General features: G+C 42.3%; 1 protein-coding gene across 1 annotated transcript in view; it reads right to left on the minus strand.

The window, feature by feature from the left end:
• The window catches only part of TMEM131L (transmembrane 131 like), a 166,672-nt gene that overhangs the window by 141,934 nt on the left and 5,555 nt on the right, over positions 1-19,183 (minus strand). Inside the window, exons 2-4 of the mRNA XM_035023255.1 lie at positions 18,912-19,166; positions 18,750-18,820; positions 10,580-10,623 (exon numbers count right to left, since the gene is read on the minus strand). Coding sequence (XP_034879146.1) covers positions 10,580-10,623; positions 18,750-18,820; positions 18,912-19,166 — 370 coding nt within the window. The remainder of the gene's footprint in view (positions 1-10,579; positions 10,624-18,749; positions 18,821-18,911; positions 19,167-19,183) is intronic.

Here is a 19,183-nt window from a genome sequence, read left to right on the forward strand (position 1 = left end):
TTTTTTGAACCTGTTTCCTCGTCTATAAAATGGGAATTCCTAGTTAACTAAGGACAATGCATGTAAAAGTACTTTGTGAACTATAAAGTATAATACAAGGGCAATTACTTAAATCCAATTTTTAATGGATTAACTGAATTAGCAAAGCCTGCTTTTAAGAGCTATAGATCAATCATGATCCCAGAGGAATTACTTCACCAAAGCTTCATACTACATATAACTGCCATAACTATTAAATGGGACAATGGATTGTTATTCAAACTGGACTTCACTTATTATCAATAATTTAGTGGCAGCTAAAGGAACCAACAGCCACAAGTACAACCCAAAAACTTAACGATGTACAAGGCATAACATCAACATGAATTATCTACTATGTACATCTGCACAAAGGTCAACATGAGAGGCCACACACAATGTCTGTGTTTCTACTGAAGCTGTTCTCTGGGAACTACCTTCAAATGCAGCAGTGGGTTTCTCTGGACATTTCACAGGTGGCAAATCATCTTTCCTACAGAAGAAGTTTAGGGTTTTTTTGGGGGGTGAGGTAAAGTTTTTCTGATGTTTAAAAAAATTACCGAAGTATAGTTGACATGTTAGTTTCAGGCATACAACACAGTGACTCCGCAATTCTCTATGTTACTCATTGTCCACCAAAATAAGTATAGTCCCCATGTGTCAACATATAATAGTATTACAATATTATTGACTATATTCCCTGTGCTATACTTTTCATATCCATGACTTATTTTGTAACTGGAAGTTTGTACCTCTTAATCCCATTCACCTATTTTACCTATCCCCCATCCCACACCCCTCTGGCAACCACCAGTTTGTTCTCGGTAATTAAGAGTCTAGTTTTCTCATTATTCACTTGTTTTGTGTTTTAGATTCCACATATAAGAGAGATCATAATGTATTCATCTTTCTCTATCTGAATTATTTCACTTAGCATAATACCTTCTAGGTCCTTCCATGTTGTCACATATGGGAAGATTTCATTCTTATTTATGGCTGAAAAATATTCCATTTTATATATGTGTATATGTATATATGACCTCTTTATTCATTCATCTATTAATGGAACACTTGGGTTACTTCCATATCCTGGCTATTGTAAATAACACTGCAACAAACATAGGGGTGGATGTATCTTTTCAAATTAGTGTTTTCATTTTCTTGGGTAAAAATCCAATACTGGAATTACTGAATCATACAGTATTTCTAATTTTAATTTTTTGAGGAACCTTCATATTCTTTTCCACAGTAACTGTACCAGTTTGCATTCCCATCAACAGTGCACGAGGGTTCCTTTTTTTCCACATCTTCACCAACACTTGTTGTTTCTTGTGTTTCTGATTTTAGCCATTCTGACAAGTGTGAGGTGGATCTTATTGTGGTTTTGATTTGCATTTTCCTGATAAGTGATGTAGAGCATCTTTCATGTACCTCTTGGCCATCTGTATGGAAAAATGTCTATTCATGTCTGCTGCCCATTTTTTGATTGGATTATTCATTTTGGGGGTATTGAGTTGTGTAAGTTCTTTATATATTTTGGATACTAACCCTTTATCAGATATGTCATTTGCAAATATCCCCTCCCATCCCATAGATTGCCTTTTTGTTTTGGTCATGGTTTCCTTTAATGTGCAGAAGCTTTTTAGTTTGGTGTAGTCCCAATAGTTATATTAATAGATAATGTTTAGTTTTAGCCCAAGAGCCACATGCCTTCCAGAGCCATGTCTTCTGACTGAAAGATCTGAAAAACTGGGTAAACACAACAGGAATTGGCCATGAGGGAAAAAAGCATGTATGGCACGAAAACCATGTTTCTCCAACTGGGATGTGTATATGTGTAGAAGAGAAAATAATGCCATGAGGTAAAAAGACAATCTTCCCAAAATGTACGTTTTACTAAAAGATCTTTGGAGGGAAAAAAGGGAACAACCATGAGTAATTTTAAAGTGACTTAAAATTCTCAATAAATTAAAAATGTGGGGTTTTTTTTAATTTCAAAGAATTTTCATGTTCATAGCAGACTTTTTAAAACTACATCCCCACTACTTGGGGAGGGGGGACTGGGAAAGGGCCACAATAAACAAACAAGACTTTCCCTGTATCCTTCATAAATGAGTCTGCAAAGGCAATTCAAAAGCAATGGTTCCAAAACCATCTTTCATTACATCTGTGAACTACTGTCTAGACGACCCTAGTTAATTATTCGTGAAGTGGCACCATTCTTTTGTTACATTTCCTGGGGTGGGGGTGGGAGTCACTATTATTCTAGAGGCATGTTTCATATGTGGAAGACTGCAACAACAAAAGAATAATTTGATGACAATTCATTTAAAACTAGAATAACAAGCTCCCGGGAGACCCTATTATTTTCATACTTATGTTCCTAGACAGAGAATACTGCCTTGGGAAATTATATTTCTCCTCTGAACCTTGAAATCCCAAGCTCTGTTGTCACCCTCTTAAGCAATATCAAGTTTGGGGTCACAACACATCTAGAATGCCTCCACAGAATCGACTGATACTGCTGCCAATATATTGGGATCCATCTGAAAAGTACTTTTATTTCTCATCAGCCCACCATGACGAGTAAAGAGCAACCCAAAGCATAATTCTCCCTGCATAAAAGAAGCCCAAGACAACCACAATGTCAGCTCATCTCTAACCATATAGCGATAAGCTTTCTGGAAGATAGAAGTTAGGTTCCCAATGGCAAAACACCCAAGTCTCTCTCTTGCTCACAGTGTAACTTCACTCTGGTCTGAAATAAGCTCCTTACAAATCTTTTATATACTTTTTAATAACCATGTTGTCATTTCCATGGGCAAGTCTTCCTGGGCTGTTGAATCTGCCTAGCTCTTACTTCAGGATGCACACCTGACTCAAGACTCCAGATACCTGACTGTGAAATATTTGTGATGAGTAGCTCAGACACTTGTGAAGCCAGCTGAGAGTCAGACTTCAAGTGCTGAATTAAGACACTTCTCCTAAAGGCAAGCCCTAGTCTAAGGTAATGAACACCAAGTTTCTGGCACTGGATATGCTACATTTAGGGACCATACCCAGGCTCTCCAGACTTCATTTCTACTTCTGTTGTTACGGGCCTATGAACATTAATGAAATGTTTTGCTTATTTTTAATCTAGATTAACCCTTCAAAATATACCTGGAATTATTAAAATTGGTTCAAATATCTTTTTCAATATAAAGATATAAATTAGCACAAGCCTAATCACTCCAAAGTCTAAAAAAAATAAATCTAGGGGAAGTAATAATTTCAACAAAAATCAGAAATTAGGATACTGATCCTATTATACTATTTTTCTAATTAATTCCATTTGAGGGCTAAATAGTTATATAAATAAGTCTCAAAAGCTTTGCTAAAAATTTCACAATCTAAAAAAAAACAAAAAGGTTTTTGTGACTTGAAAACAATTTTAATATATACCAAGAACCCTGCTGAAAACCTTGTATTCTAAGAATATCTAAATTAGCACATCTATTACAGTCAAAGAAAATTTACTTTAGACTGTTACGGCCATGAAGACCATGACTGAACGCATTCATTCTGCAACCCTCCCAGGGCCCATATGACTCTGTAGAAGGTACCACGGGGCACACATTGATAGAACTAATAACCCATTCTCTTTAAAAACACACCAACTGCAATGACCTAATTTAAAAACCACAGCCTCTGATACCAATACCACTGCTTTGATTTCAATGGCAAATATGGTTTGTGGGCTTGGATATGAAGAACATGTGAAACATTACAAGTTATCAACTTAAAAGACTTAAATTTATATTGGGAGCTTGCATCCCTTCATTGAGCAGTTCTTCACCTAGGTGTTAGGTACTGGGTTGGGTGCTAAGGAACCAGTCGAATGAGACTCAGGACAATCCTGAGACAGGCGATTTTATACAGAGATACGCCCTGTATTAGAGGTGCCATGGTGCTCTACGGAGTTGGTCAGGTAAGGGGTTTAGCCAGAGAGAAGAAGAGTCCCAAGGTGTATGAGCCTAGGTGAAAGAGGGGAAGGGAGAAGCACGGGCAGGAAGGCTGAAGAAGTGAGCAGGGCATAGATCACAAAAGGCCTTCTAGGCCATGCTCGGAGGTCTGCACTTCCTCACGAAGGCAAGGTTGTGTGTAGGAGGAATGACAGGAAAGGAGGTATTACTGAGATACATTACTCAGGGAGAAAGGTGGAGAACAGGCTCGGGTGGCTACAGAATGGAGGTGGCAGACCATCGGAAGAAGATCCAGCCACAGCTGGTCGTCTACGGGTGGGGAGTAGGAAGGAATCCAGGGGGTGCATCCTGGTTTCTGGCTTGTATAAATGAATGCATGGGGCAGCAGCTGGGGAGGGCTGAGAAGGAACTGAGCCCGAGAGCTCAGTAAGTTAGCAGCACCCGAAAGCTAAAAGGAGCTCTCTGTGGGTAACTGGACAGGTGAGACCCCTGGCTAGAAGGTACAATCTAAGTTCAAGTTCTTTCTATACAGATAAAGACCCAAGAGAACAGGTGAGATCACCTCGGGGAAATGGCAGATGGGAAGAGAACAATGTCCACAAGGGAACCCTGGGGAAGCACGCTCAGGTTAAAAAGCTAAGATTCTGTCAACAGGTGAGGAACTTGGGGGTTGTCCTGAAAAAAAGAGCTTTCAACTTCTAAAGGAGAACAAAGAAAAGTGAAAAGCAGTTCCATTCCCTGTGCGGGCTCTGAAATCCCCTTCACTGCCAAAAGGAAGTTTCCCCTAGCGATTAAGTCATTTTTGTCTGCAATTATCTCTTTCAGTATGTTGCTGAAAGGTTAACAAGACTTTCTTCATGTTCTGACTCTTAGGACCGGCCTTTAACTGATGTAAACGGATTCAGGAGAACACAGTTTGCTGCTGTTAACTGATCATATAAAAGCACATTAAAAAAAAAAAAACACAACACAATGACAACTCCCACCGACACTGTACCTGGCCAGTCGGTATTTACCACTTTTATGTAACCATTTTTAAATGCTGATGTACTATACTGTTCACTTCGCCATTGCTCACACTTCTCCCATTCTAACAAATGTACGCCAGCAAGGCTTATGGGAGCAATGTAGAGAGAGCCAGACGAGCTTCCCAGAGAGCATTTATTTCCAGCAAGAGCTGAAGTCCGCTCTCACTGGTTCTCATCGCTGAGTCCCAAATGCAATCTCTCACTCTCAGTGAAGGAACAGATTACTGCTGATATTTGAGAACCCCCGGGAGAAAAACGGGGACGCAGACGCAAGAGGGGAGAAAGTCTTTCAAATACTGCTTTCCTGGCTTTCAACCAAATACAATTACATAGCATTCATAGAAGATTAAGTCAAGTTAATACAAACAAAATCTTCAGCAAGGCCAATTTCCCTGAAAGCTTTCCCAAACTGTGTTTGAGATCATAGGCTGGCGACTCCAGAGCCCTCCACCCCATGATTAATGGTGGTCTGCTTCCGGGCCCCGCCCTGGGCAGTCTGCAGACTGAGACACAGAGCCCTCTTCAGATCTAGATTCTCACCAGGGATAGATGTCAGTGCCACACACCTTTCCTGGGACATCTTGAAACTCTATTTTATGGTCATATCAATCTGGAGTCCCAAGGTGCTCCTCTAGATGGGTGCTCTCAGAGACGAGGCACTCGTGGTGTAGAATTCCTAAGCACTGGCTCTACTGACTTCAAGTCCTATTTTTCAAGGAAGGTTGGCATGGTGGGGTAGTAATTAAAATGAAAATCACAAAAATGTTTAAAAACATGTAAAGAGGTAGTAATAACTTCACAGGTAAGATTTAGGGTAAAGGACATTAAACTAGCAGGGCAAATCTAGTATCAGATTATAGTCCAAAGCATAAAATAAATATCTGTACGTCCAGACTGATATAAATAAATGACTGAATAAATAAATGAGGGAAAATAAACAAATCTCCCATAGAGAAGAATTCCAAATAATCTGTGTAAGTAGAGCTTAGTTCCATTTAATGACTTGTCTCCAAAGAGTGTAGCATGGACAGAGGTGAAAAAGCCAGGTGATCAAGGTCAATATCAAAGTGATAAGCCATGTTGACAGCAGATATCCTTGATACGTAGTGAGAATACCAATTTAGAGCTGTGGTCTTCCTCCCCAAGAACCCGTAACCCCAATCTGACCAGGAGGAAAAACATCAGGCAGCCCCAAACAGAGGGACATTTTACAAAATACCTGAGCGTTACTCCTCAAAACAGTTAAGATTTCACAAACAACTCGACAAACTGTCACAACCAAATGGGTCCTAAGGAGACATGAGAACTAAAAGTAATGTGGTATCCTGGATGGGATCCTGGACAGAAAAATGACATCAGGGAAAAACAAGTGAAGTTCAGATAGTGTGGAGTTTAGTTCATGGTAACGAACCAACGTTGGTTTCTTAGTTGTAACAGATGTGCCAGCATAATGGAAGATGTTAACAGTTGGGGAAAGTGCGAGCGGGCTCTATGAGAACTCTCTGTACCATCTTTACAGCTTTTCTGTACATCTGAACATATTCTGAAACAAAAGCTCTACTTTAACTGTAGCAAGACGTTATATGAGCTTTGGAGTTATTAAAATTTTCATTTAAAAAAATTCCCAACGGTGCAGTAAAGGTGAATCAATACTAAGTACTTAGGTGATTCATTTACCTATCACAGGACATTACACTTACAGAGAGAATTCTTGGAAAGAGCTCCAGAACCTACATTTTCAGGAAATGGACACAAAGAAAATTCTCTAATAGCACCATCCAACCCGTGTCATGATCTAGTCTTTACACATAAGGAACAAATCCCAAGGGGGAAAAAAAAATGCCAGAAGAAACAAAGAGGAAGAGGCCTGGACACCAAGTTAAAAGGAAAGCAACTAGGGATAATGTAACAGCAAAATACTGGAATATTTAATATTGAGAAGATTAAAATTATATAAATCAGCGCTGATCAAAATGGGAATCATGATTAAGAAATTTAAATATCAATCCAGTAGTGGCAAGCAGCATTTTTTTTTTTAATAAAATAAGATGAACTAGAAAAGTTCTGTGGATGGATAGTAGGGACTGGTTGCACAGCAATGTGGATGTATTCAATGCCACAGAACTGTAGGTTTAAAAATGGTTTAAATGACAAATGTTACGTATATTTTACAATAAAAAAATGAAATAGAAAAGAGTGTGTCGGGAGCCTGGGTGGCTCAGTTGGTTAAGCGACTGCCTTCGGCTCAGGTCATGATCCCAGGGTCCTGGGATCGAGTCCCGCATCGGGCTCCCTGCTCGGCGGGGAGTCTGCTTCTCCCTCTGACCCTCCCCCCTCTCATGCTCTCTATCTCATTCTCTCTCAAATAAATAAATAAAATCTTTAAAAAGAAAAGAGTATGTCACAGGTAGTACAGGTAAGCACCATTTTATAAACAAATAAAGCATGCATACATATTCATACATCCATATATATGTCTATGGGCAGGTAGGCAAGCATGATATAAAATGTCTCCCTTACCATGAGTCACTGTTAAAAAGTTTGAAAGCCACTGTGCTAAATCACGGCTGCATTCTGCCTCCCCACACACCTTCACTAACAATCTGACACTAGGTCAAAAGACCCAGGGGGATAAAATCTACTAATACCTTTAAGTCTGACAGAAAACAGAGGAAAAGAAACTAGTTCTGACTGAGGAGAAAGGAGAGAACGCAGCAATCTACAGAAGAGAACAAAGGCTAAAGGTGAGCATCAAGGCTGTCGACAGGCTGGACACACCCAGCCCTGGAGGCCTCTCGGCGGGGCTCACAGCGCCATGGCCACAGGGACGAGTCATATCAAGTCTGACATTCCTATGAGACAACCAACCAGAGTTCCTGATTTCCCTCCCTTACTTCCTTTCCCATCTCAGTTGTCATCCTTCAGATGCTCAAGCCAAATTCTAGAAGCCCTCCATGACTGACTTCTCTTCCCCTGATTCAGCAACTAATGAATCTGCTCCACCCCCAAAATTCATCTCAGAACTTCCTGTCCCCTGTCCCTTCATCCCCACTCCCACCAGCCTCGTCTGAACCACCACCAGCAATCCTCACCTCATCTTGCTCCCTCCCATACACTCCAACAGAGGACTGTGACAAACTCTGAACTCTGCCTCATATATTTATCCCACATTTAAAATTTTATACAATGAATTTAAATGGCTACAAAGAGTATAATTTCTGGCATATTATAAATGATGGCATTTTTAAATAAAACTCACAATCCCTTTTTAAAATATATTCAATGGAATCTAAATACTACTGCAATGAAATCTGCCATCGTTCATTTTTTTAAGTAATCTCTACACCCAACATAGGGTTCCGACTCATGACCCCAAGCTCAAGAATCGCATGCTGTACCACCTGAGCCTGCCAGGTGCCTGATCATCATCCGTTTTTTTTAAACACACCAATATGCATTCTTGTAATGCTGGATATTCCCTCCAAGGATTTTAACCTAATACATACATCATTATGTTCAAAGCCTTTTGCAACAAAACTATGGGTTTCAACCGAAATGTTAGGCTTTTAAAAAAATTTCCTGTGACCACAGGGTTTAAGTGTTAAATATTTTTTTCTTCTGAATTGAGTTATCATTATAATTTTCATCAGTATACAACTGATCAACAAATTTTATAAATTTTGATAGGTGATTAAACTTAAGTTAAGAGACAAATTTACTGAAAATGCATTCTTTAACGAAATGGATGAAAGTGTCTTGCCCCACATCATTGATTCATGTGACAATAATTTTCCTGTCCACTTTTTTTTTAAATGTAAGCACTGAAAAAGCTTGTTCACAACAACGGATGTGAATGGAAGGAGCATTGTTATAGTACCGTCCCTATATTCTCTAAACTCCCTCATTGTTTATCCAAAAAGCATAGTGATCTATCACTGAAAATGACTTTTGATGATCTATCAACTGCCAATTTGATTATGCCCTTCAATTTTGTGGAAAGATTTGAAAACCACCAGAGTTACAAAAGAATTTGTTAACCAATCAGAGTTAATCGCTTCTCCTGACCAATGCCAGTATTTCAAATCAAACCTCTGTTTGCCCAAGATGGAGCACATAGTAAGATGGGGGCAGGGTAAGAAGTATGCCTTTCTTCTATAAAGTGGAAAAGAGAGATTACAGAAGAAGAAGTGGAAAAGGATAACTTGCAACCTCAGACAGATCTGTTGCAGGAGACTACATGGACAGTGGGATCTAAAAGCTGATTCTCGGGACGCCTGGGTGGTTCAGTCGGTTAAGCGTCTGCCTTTGGCTCAGGTCATGATCCCAGGGTCCTGGGATCGAGCCCCGCATCGGGCTCCCTGCTCAGCGGGAAGCCTGCTTCTCCCTCTCCCTCACCTGCCGCTCCCCCTGCTGTGCTCTCTTGCAAATAAATAAAATCTTTAAAACAAGCAAACAAACAAATAAATAAAAGCTGATTCTCTGAAAGTTATCCCTGTGCCCAGGTACCACTCAGAGTATCCATGTACCTCCAGGGACCAGACATCCCAGTCTGACGAGTGATGGAGACTGCCCCATGACCAAAGTATCCTTTTTTTTTTTTTTTAAGGATTTTATTTATCCATTCGAGAGAAAGAGAGAGAGACAGAGAGAGAGCACAAGCAGGGGGAGGGACAGAGGCAGAGGGAGAAGCAGGCTCCCCGCTAAGCAAGGAGCCCGATGTGGGACTCGATCTCAGGACCCTGGAAACATGACCCAAGCTGAAGGCAGACACTTAACCGACTGTGCCCGGCAGGCACCCCAAAAGTATTCTCTTAAAAATGTAGTTTACACCTTTCGATTTGTTAGCCCCTGCTTTAAATCCTTTAACAAATCATATCACCCTTAAAAAAATAAAACCCAACCTCCCTGCTGTGGTTTCTAAGGTCCTACCTTACCTCACAATCCCACAAACCACACTGGCCTTCTCCACGTTCCTGGGATGTTGCCAGTGCTTCCCACCTCAGGGCCTTTGCACCAGCCGCTCCCTCTGCCCAGAGCACTCTCCCTCTGTTTGCTGTGTGGCTATTCCTCCACATCCTCCAGACTCAAATGTCACTTGCTAAGAGGGGCCCTGCCTGACCACCCCATCTTCTTCACTATTCTATACCACAGCAATCTCATTGTTGATAGTTATAATCACAGCCATTTTGTTTTATTTACAGTAATGTCTGACTCCACCACTACATGCAACACAGGTTTGGTTGAATATTTTATGCCCAGCACCCAGCACTGTGCCTGATGCTCAATAGCTATTTGTGAACAAGAGGAACAGCATAAGTGTGCCGTGGAAAAGGCAAAGTTGAGGATGGGGGAGGGGGAGATATTTCTAACAGCTTTCTGTACAACCTTATTTTAAAACAAAGACATTTTAATTATTAGAGTACAGATACCCCAACGCCAAAGAGCAAGGTATATCACTGATCTATTAAACACATAAACATAAACGTACATATACCAAGACTTCAGATAGCATCCAAAGTGGGCAGCAATGTTCAGCATGCAGGTATTTGCTCCTGTTGTTTTTCTTACCTCTGTTCTTGAGAATGCTCCTCCATATTCTCTTCGGAATCACCCTATTGATAAAAACAAAAAAAACCCAAAAAACAAAAAACATGATTTAACAGTTATTTCAAAAGAACACAAAATCTACAAAAGAAACAGTTCTTAAATTTCACACGGATGATGAACTTGTAACGGATGTCTAAAATTAGTGCCTGCGAGCACCTGGGTGGCTCAGCCGGTCAAGCGTCCGGCTCTTGATTTCGGCTCAGGTAGTGATCTCAGGGTCGTGAGATCCAGTCCCACATCAGTCTCCATGCTCAGCATGGAGTCTGCTTGAGATTTTCTCTCTCTTTCCCCCTCCGCTTCTCCCCCCTTTCACATTCTCTCTCAATAAATAAATAAAATCTTTAAAAAAATAAAAAATAAAAATAATAAAATAGTGCCAGATACACAGCAGGCATTCAGTGAATATTTATTGAAAGAACGACTCTCCTAAAAACCATAAATTGCCAAGTGATCCCTTAGATAGTGTAAGTCAAGATTCTCCCTGCTTGGGCGCCTGGGGTGGCTCAGTCGTTAAGCGTCTGCCTTCAGCTCAGGTCATGATCTCAGGGTCCTGGGATCGAGTCCCACATCGGGCTCCCTGCTCCGCGGGAAGCCTGCTTCTCCCTCTCCCCCCCCCCCCCCCGCTTGTGTTCCTGTTCTCGCTATGTCTTTCTCTGTCAAATAAATAAATAAAATCTTAAAAAAAAAAAAAAAAGATTCTCCCTGCTTAAAGCCATGACCCAAACATAATCTCAAAACTAGTTTGACATCTCTTCTCCTCAAGTGCCTTTTTTTAACATTTAACTTTAATCACACAAAATAAAGTTTAATGATAATATAAAAATGGATTGATTAGCTCAGAATCCCCTACATGGATACCTGATATACTGTGACATTAACATAAAAAGGCTGACCAATTTTATAAATGGCATAAACATCACACTCAAAAGCATTTCCAAAATCCTCTCCCAGACTTACCAGGCCAAAATCTGACCACGTGTCATGTACCAGGAGGGTAAGAAGAAAAGTCACTTGAAATAGAAACAAAAGGGCAGATCCGATTAAATACTACATGTATTTGCCTGACAGACACAATCTTGACCATTCTTTCCCGAAGCTCGCCACTGTTGAGTTCAGGAATACCGAGCCTCCCTGGTCCTCCGGCTTCTCTCTAACCCTTGCTCTCGGCACTTAACTGCCTCTCTGCACCCCGTCTTCCTCCTTGTCACTGCCAGTCCTCCTGGGCCCAGACTCCCTACACCAATTCCCTCAGAATGTTGACCCACGCTTATCACCGTGGGGCTCAAATCCCTACGGCCAGCCCCAACTCCTCACTCAATCACACGTGTAGATACTCAGGGAATGCCTACCTCTCCTGAGAGCAAGACTCCTGCAGCTTTGGTGAGTCCGGCGCCATGCGGTGGCCAGCACAGGGCAGGTACTCCACGATACCCGTAGGATGACTTCACTTACAGCTCCAGCCCTACCGGCAAATGCCTCCAGCACATACGCATTGTGTCTCCCCCAACACTGACTTATCAACATCAGGGGCCCCTGCCAAGTGGTTTCTGTTCTAACCAGCCTCCCTCTGTCAAGGATACCATCACACTCCTTGACCCATGGACAAACCTTACGATCATCCTGTACTGCTCTCCTTCCTTCACCTCCAGCCATAATGACTCACTCACTCAACTGAACTACGGTACAGACCTGTGCTTTCTTTTCCATCCCTTCTGCCAGCAAAGCAGCCCATAGCATCAGTACCCCAGGCCTCCATTACCAGCACAGACAGGGCTTTTCGCTCTGTTTAAGACTGCTGCCTCCAATCCACCCCTTGTGTCTCTGCAAGACCAATTTTCTGCAACATCAGTCACGACTTACCACCCACTTGGTATGGACCCGGCATCCAGTGTCCTATTAATCTCTGCTCAAGAGCCTACCACCATCCCTAACTGCTACTCAGATGTACTCTAAGCTCCTTAACCTGGAACTGGGCAACTGTCAAATGCCCTTGACATACCCATCCCAATCTCTACAGCCACACTTCATCAGGAGCTCTGGACCCCCATTTAAAACATCAGCTTAAAAACACTGTCACTCAAATAAGGATCTAGAGGAGGTCCCATTCACACCCTTGCTAATGCGGGTCTCTAAGCGGCCCTCCCAGTCCTAAGCCTTAACAGACTCTGCCAATACACAGTGTTCCTCCTCTCTCCTCTCAGTTCCTACATTTCAGCACTTGAATGTTATCTCAGGGTATTACCAGCCTTATCTCCCCGACACCAAAGGGCGGGAGCCAAATCCTATAATTTCCCTACCCCACCCCCTTGGCAGTGCCTCAGGGCCCTTGCACTAGCTATTCTAAATCTCTCATGGCTTTCGAGGGTTGGCTCAAATGTCAAATCGAGGCCTTCTCAAAGGGCCTTCAACTTGTTAACTTAAAACTCCAGCTTGTTTACTTCAACTTGTTAACTTAAAACTCCAGCTCCCACCACCTGCAGAACCAAGGACAGGCTAGCTGTTTCTCACACCTGTTAGAATGGCTAATATCAAAAAGAAAAGAAATAAAACAAGTGTTGGCGAGGATGTGGAGAAAAAGGAACCTCGTCCACTGTTGGTGGGAATGCAAACTGGTGCGACCACTCTGGAAAACAGTATGGAGGTTCCTCAAAAAGTTAAAAATTGATCTAACAATTCCACTTCTGGGTATTTATCTGAAGAAACCAAAAACACGAATTCAAAAAAATATCTGCACCTCCATAGCAGCATTATTTACAACAGCCAAGATATGTAAACAACCTAAGTGTCCATTGAAAGATGAATGGATAAGGACGTGGTTATGTATGTATGTGCATATATATGTGTACATATATATATATATATATATATAAAATGAAATACTATTCAGCCATAAAAAAATGAAATCTGTTTGCAACAACATGGATGAACCCTTAGGGCATTATGCTAAGTGAAATAAGTCAAACAGAGAAAGACAAATACCTATGGTCGCTCTCAAATACAGAATTTAAAAAACAAAAACAAAAGCAGGGGCGTCTGGGTGGTTCAATCAGTTGAGCTTCCGACTCTTGGTTTCAGCTCAGATCATGATCCCAGGTCGTGGGATCGAGCCCTGGTGCTAGCATGGACTCTGCTTCAGATTCTCTCTCTCTCCCTCTGCCCCTCCCCCTGCTCGCGCTCTAAAATAAATAAATAAATAAAATACTTTAAAAACAAATACCAAGTTCAAAGATACAGAGAATAGACTGGTGACTACTGGGGAGCCAAGGGCGGTGGGGAGGCAAAATGGGTGAAGGCGATCAAAAGGTACGAACTTCCAGTTATAAAATAAGTACGTAAGTCCTGGGGACATAATGTACAGCATGCGACCAGTGAGTAATACTGTACTGCAAATTTGAAAGTTACTGAGAGTAAATCTTAAAAGTTCTTATCATAAGCCAAAAAATTTTTTTTGTAACTATGTATGGTGACAGATGGAAACTAGACTTACTGTTAGGCTGTACACCTGAAAATAATACAATGTTATACGTCAATTATGCCTCAATAAAAAAAATTTTAAGCAAAAATTTCAAAAATACTAGTGGATATGACCATTTTTAAAAGCGTCATGAAGCAAATTTTTCTAACTCAAAACAGAACATGAAGGTATCTCCCTCAGACCCGGGAACTTTACCACCACAATACTTCCCTGGTGAGACTGCTAAAACACATACAGTGACATAGTGGCCAAGAGCATGGGCTTTGAAGCTCAACGCCTCCTGGGTTCAAGTCATACCAGTGCCACATTCCTTCAGCCTTGGGCGGATTATTTAATGACTCTGTGCCTCAGTTTCCTCATCTGTAAAGTCAGGTCATAACACTTCACAGTTTGAAGTGTATTAACATGAGTAATAATAACTCATAAAGTGCTTAAACAATGCCAGTAATACTCAACTCATGTTAGGTATTATTTTTTATGTTGATAGTGGAAGTAGATTAAACCAAAAATAAATCTCTATGACAAAAAGATTTCCAAATACCAGTCAGTGATTCACTGACAGGGGCAAGATGCTCTTAAATAACACAGGAGCTGAGACAATAAAGAATTCAGATACTCAACGTACTATTTCCTGTTTCACTTTCTACCAGTTTCCGTTACCTATACCCTCAGACTTAAGGGGGTAAGACACAAGACTTTTAAAAGCAGAGACTTTCTTATTTATAATCACTGTATCCCAGGGGCCTAACTGGGTCAGGCCCATGCTAAGTGTCTGCTAGATGAACAAACATGGCCAGAAAAGCACTAAGCCTAGCACCCCAAACCAGACCAACATGATTCTCCATCAAGTAACAGCTGCTCCTACTCAGCACCAATGTCAGTGTCCCAAATCTAACCCGGGTGTTAGGAGGGAGGCTTCTCATCTCAGCAAAGTCTGAATGGATTAGAAGAACAAATTCTAGATTGCCCTTCTTGCTGCTAGAACTCACACCAAAAAAAAAAAAAACCCAAAACCCGAAAACAATAATAGGAAATCAACACTTCAGGCACTCTGCCAGCCATCTTTGAAACTAATCTCGTAAACAGGACAAGACACTGAGGGCTGCCTCTCCTCCCCCAGGAAGAACTCGTGGGCCAGCTACTCAAGGCCTCCTGTATGCAGAACGGTGTGGCCACAATGGGACCACCGAGCTTAGAAGCCCAAACTCTCTCACAGGGAACCCAGTTAGGGCAAGAAGGCACAGGCAAGGCAAAGAAAAAAATCCAGACACTCAAGAAACTCAGAGAGAGAGAAATGACAACAGTGCCACTGCTGAGTTAGAAGTCTGGACGCACTGGCTCTCTGGCAACAGCAGGGCGATAGCATTTGTACTTTCATTCAGCAGATACATGTGGGGCCTGCTGCAGCGAGCATCCCAGGGCATCCCAGAGGACTGACTGGAGCGACACACGAGGTCAGGAAGGCCCAGAGAGCCAGAGCAGGTCAAGGGGATCACAGAAGGGTTTTTACCCCCAAGGCGAATTGAGAAGGTACACAGAGCAGTATCTTGCACACACGCCAGCACTTCTTGATAATAAGCTAATGAAAACATCTGTTTGGTTCCCAAACATCACCACTTTGTACCGAAGGATGGGTGAAGTCAAGTCAGAAGAGAGGAAAAATTCTGTTAATCTAAGAATAAAATCACATGGGTTTTTTTCTTCCTTCTCATTATCATCATGGAAGAGTGTTTTCTGTTCCCACACCAAACATCTTACCACGTAAAACAGCACATAACAAAAAAATGAAGGTAACAAAACATATCTATACAACTGTAGAGCATCTAATAGTACTGAGTTCTCTGCACTGGTTCAACCCCTTCAAAGCAGGAAAGCTGTCCCATGCCCTCCAGTGAGCAAATCTAGTAGTCAGCTGAGAAGTACACCAAAATAATAGGTAACATACATGAAGTGCTTACTAAGTTCAAGATACTTCAAGCACTGCTGATCTCAGAGGATCACCCCCATTTTGCGGATGAAGAAACTGAGAAAAGGGATGGAACCGGGAGTCAAATCCTGGAAGCCTATCCAGAGGGTCTGGAAGATTATAAAAATTCAATTATTGTATTTGGTTTTACTAATGATGCATTTTTCTAGTCCTTGATCACTTAAAGACCCATTAGAAACAGAAAAAAAAAAAAAAAAGAAGACCCAATCACCAGAAAACATTTCCAAAATAAATAACTGTATAAATACTTCATGGTGACAAATGTTAATATTCGATGTTTTAATGCGACACCTTCTGGTGCTCCCAGTTCACCTATCACTGACAAATCTTAGCTTCTGCAGCTGCCTCGGAGTCTTCCTGAGTGAAAGGAATCCAACCTACAAATTAATTAAGCAGAAACCCTCAAATTTAAAAAACACCTATAAATACTCTCTCTTCAGCCAACTCCATGACACACAGGGGGAGCTTTTTGTGGAAAAAAAGTCAAAATACTTTGAGGAGAATTCTCTAAAAATAACTTTCTTCAGAACTCTCTGCAGCTTATACACATATGTGTGCATGTGCATATACTCAGTTTAGATACATATGCATATATACCCGCAGTTTACATAGATAGATTCATATATATCCCCAGCCCCGCCCAGGTCTTGCAGAGTAAAACAGTGTCTAAAAGATACACATATAGATAGAGACGAAGTATTTAGAAAATTATTTTGAATATCAGTTTCACTTTCATTATAGCTTTGATTAAAATAGCTTAGTTATAAATGCTTCTATAGTGAGTGTTCTAGAAAGACAGCTTCTAAATTGTGTGCATTTTTTTTTACCAAAACAAACTGAATTCTACATATAAACAAAACCACAAATTAAGAATTTTATAAAGTAACTTTTAAGCCTATAAATAAAATCATTAATCATATCATAGGCCTTGACATTTCCATCTCTGAGCACAGTGACTAAATCTTCAGCTAATGCTGCAACAAATAAGCATCTATAATTTCCTTTCCTTTCTGTCTGGGTTGGCTTCCAACACTAACCAGTAAGGAGTACAGGCCACAATTGAGTAAAAAATGCAAATACATATAGATATACACCAGTGCTTCTCAACCGGGGCAATTTTCCTCCCCAGGGACATCTGGCAATGTCTGGGGACATTTTTAGCTGTCACAACTGGGGGGAAGGGGAGGAGAAAGTGCCACTGGCATCTAGTGGGTAGAGACAGAGATGCTCTAACCGCTGGGCATCTCGTAGCCCTCAGGACACAGAAGTCCACGCAGGACAGCCTTCACAACACGGCCAGAATGTTATTAATGCTGCTTTTGAACAATTCTGACACACAAATATAACCATATTTTTAAAAAGTAAAAACGTCAAATTTTAAACGTGGATCTCTCAGTAGAGTCATGAACGATTTCTATGTGGTTCTTTTTATCTTTCTGTATTTTCCAAACCTTTCACAATACACATCTGTTATTTATAATCAGGAAAGAAAATCCATTTGGGGTACACTTTTAAGAGAAGGACAGACTATTTGCTCTCCCTCCCGATGAGGCTTTTTCTCAAAGAACTGGTCTCATTCAGCATGCTGGCCTTCAGGGAAGGTCCAGGAAAACTTTCCTCTAAAAATCACCTCTCTGCCTTGAAGTCGTTATTCATTAGTTCTGGTTAAAGTGAGTATTCTGAGTATCTCAAAACCAGCACTCTACTGCTTCACACAGGAGGGAGAAACTCAAATGTAAAACTGCACAGCCATGAACTTATAGCTAGACATCCTGTTTTTCCAAAGAGCCACAAGAGACAACATAGAATTAAGTGCTGCCACCAATGTGGGAAGTAATGAACATCTTAAAAATTACCACACACAAGCTGAATATTCCCTTATAATTCAACTCTCCCCTCTCCAAAAAAAGTATTGGGGGTCCCTACTGCTGCTGCTGAAAAGCAGTCAACAATATTATATTTAAAAGTGCACATTTGCCGTCAAATGTTAAAAGTTAAACCTTAACACAACGCTTTGCAGCACCGTATCTACCGCAGCCCTAAGGAAACCCTGTATGATGCCACAGATCCTCAATGAAATGCTAGTAATTATTTTTCCACATGCAACCCTTGTATTAAATGGGGGGGAGAACCCCCAAAACCTGAAATTCAAGTTGTTAAGAGGGTGCACCTAACACGAATTAAAGGCACTTGGAAAAAATCCAAGACTACACAATCTTTTAAAGTCCCATCTTCACTGCAAAGCTGCTTAACGCTAAGGGCAAGTGCCACTCACTAACACTTCCGAAATCAGTCCCCCTGTTGTCCTCGGGCACACGGCTCCAGCTCACTTAGGGAACAGGGCACACGTCCCTCGCGCATCCAGGACCACAGCCCTGCCGGGGGGCCCGCCCTTCCCCTGCACAAGGCTGCCGCTGGCCGCGGCCCTGCTGAGGTGGCCTCGGCTCCCACCTCCTGAACTTGGGGCGGGCGTGACTCACGCCCTGTCACATGGCGCGGGAGGAGGCTGGGAAGGCCACCGTTGCCAGGTGTTCAGGCTCGGGCCGACCGTTTATTTGCCTTGCAAAGTGGCCCGAGCGCCGGTGCCGCCGGCGGGGGGGGGGCCGACGGCCTCCCGGCCGCTCCACCCTCGCACACCCACACCCGCCCTGTCACCTGGTCGTCCTCACCTGAGTGGGCAGCAGGAGTTCCCCTTCTTCTGCCTGCCACAGCTCCACCACGTTGGGCAAGGGCTCAATCGCTGCACGAACACCAAGAAATACACCGCGTTTTAATGCACGGAAAAGAAACGCTTCCTGTTTCCCTCCCGTGCCCCCATGCACCCGCCTCACCAAAACAAGTCACCCTTTCCTTCTTAAAGCGGCGGCCACCGGAGGAGCCGGCCGGGGACAAGAACACAATGGACGGGGTGCAAGTCGGCGGCCCCTCTGACAGAGAGCGGGGAGCGTGTACGGTCCGGGGTTCCCGTGCTAGGGGGACGGAGACGGGGAAGCCACCCCGCCGGCCACTCGGCGCTCCGCATCCCGCAGCATCTGGGGCGGGCGTCTGCGGGATGGGTCCCGGGCGGCCGGGCTCGAGGAACAAAGCTGCAGGAAGCCGGGCC

The sequence above is a fragment of the Mirounga leonina genome, unplaced genomic scaffold, assembly GCF_011800145.1.
Source record: "Mirounga leonina isolate KUSES-001 unplaced genomic scaffold, KU_Mleo_1.0 Mir_176, whole genome shotgun sequence".
Lineage (NCBI taxonomy): Eukaryota > Metazoa > Chordata > Mammalia > Carnivora > Phocidae > Mirounga > Mirounga leonina.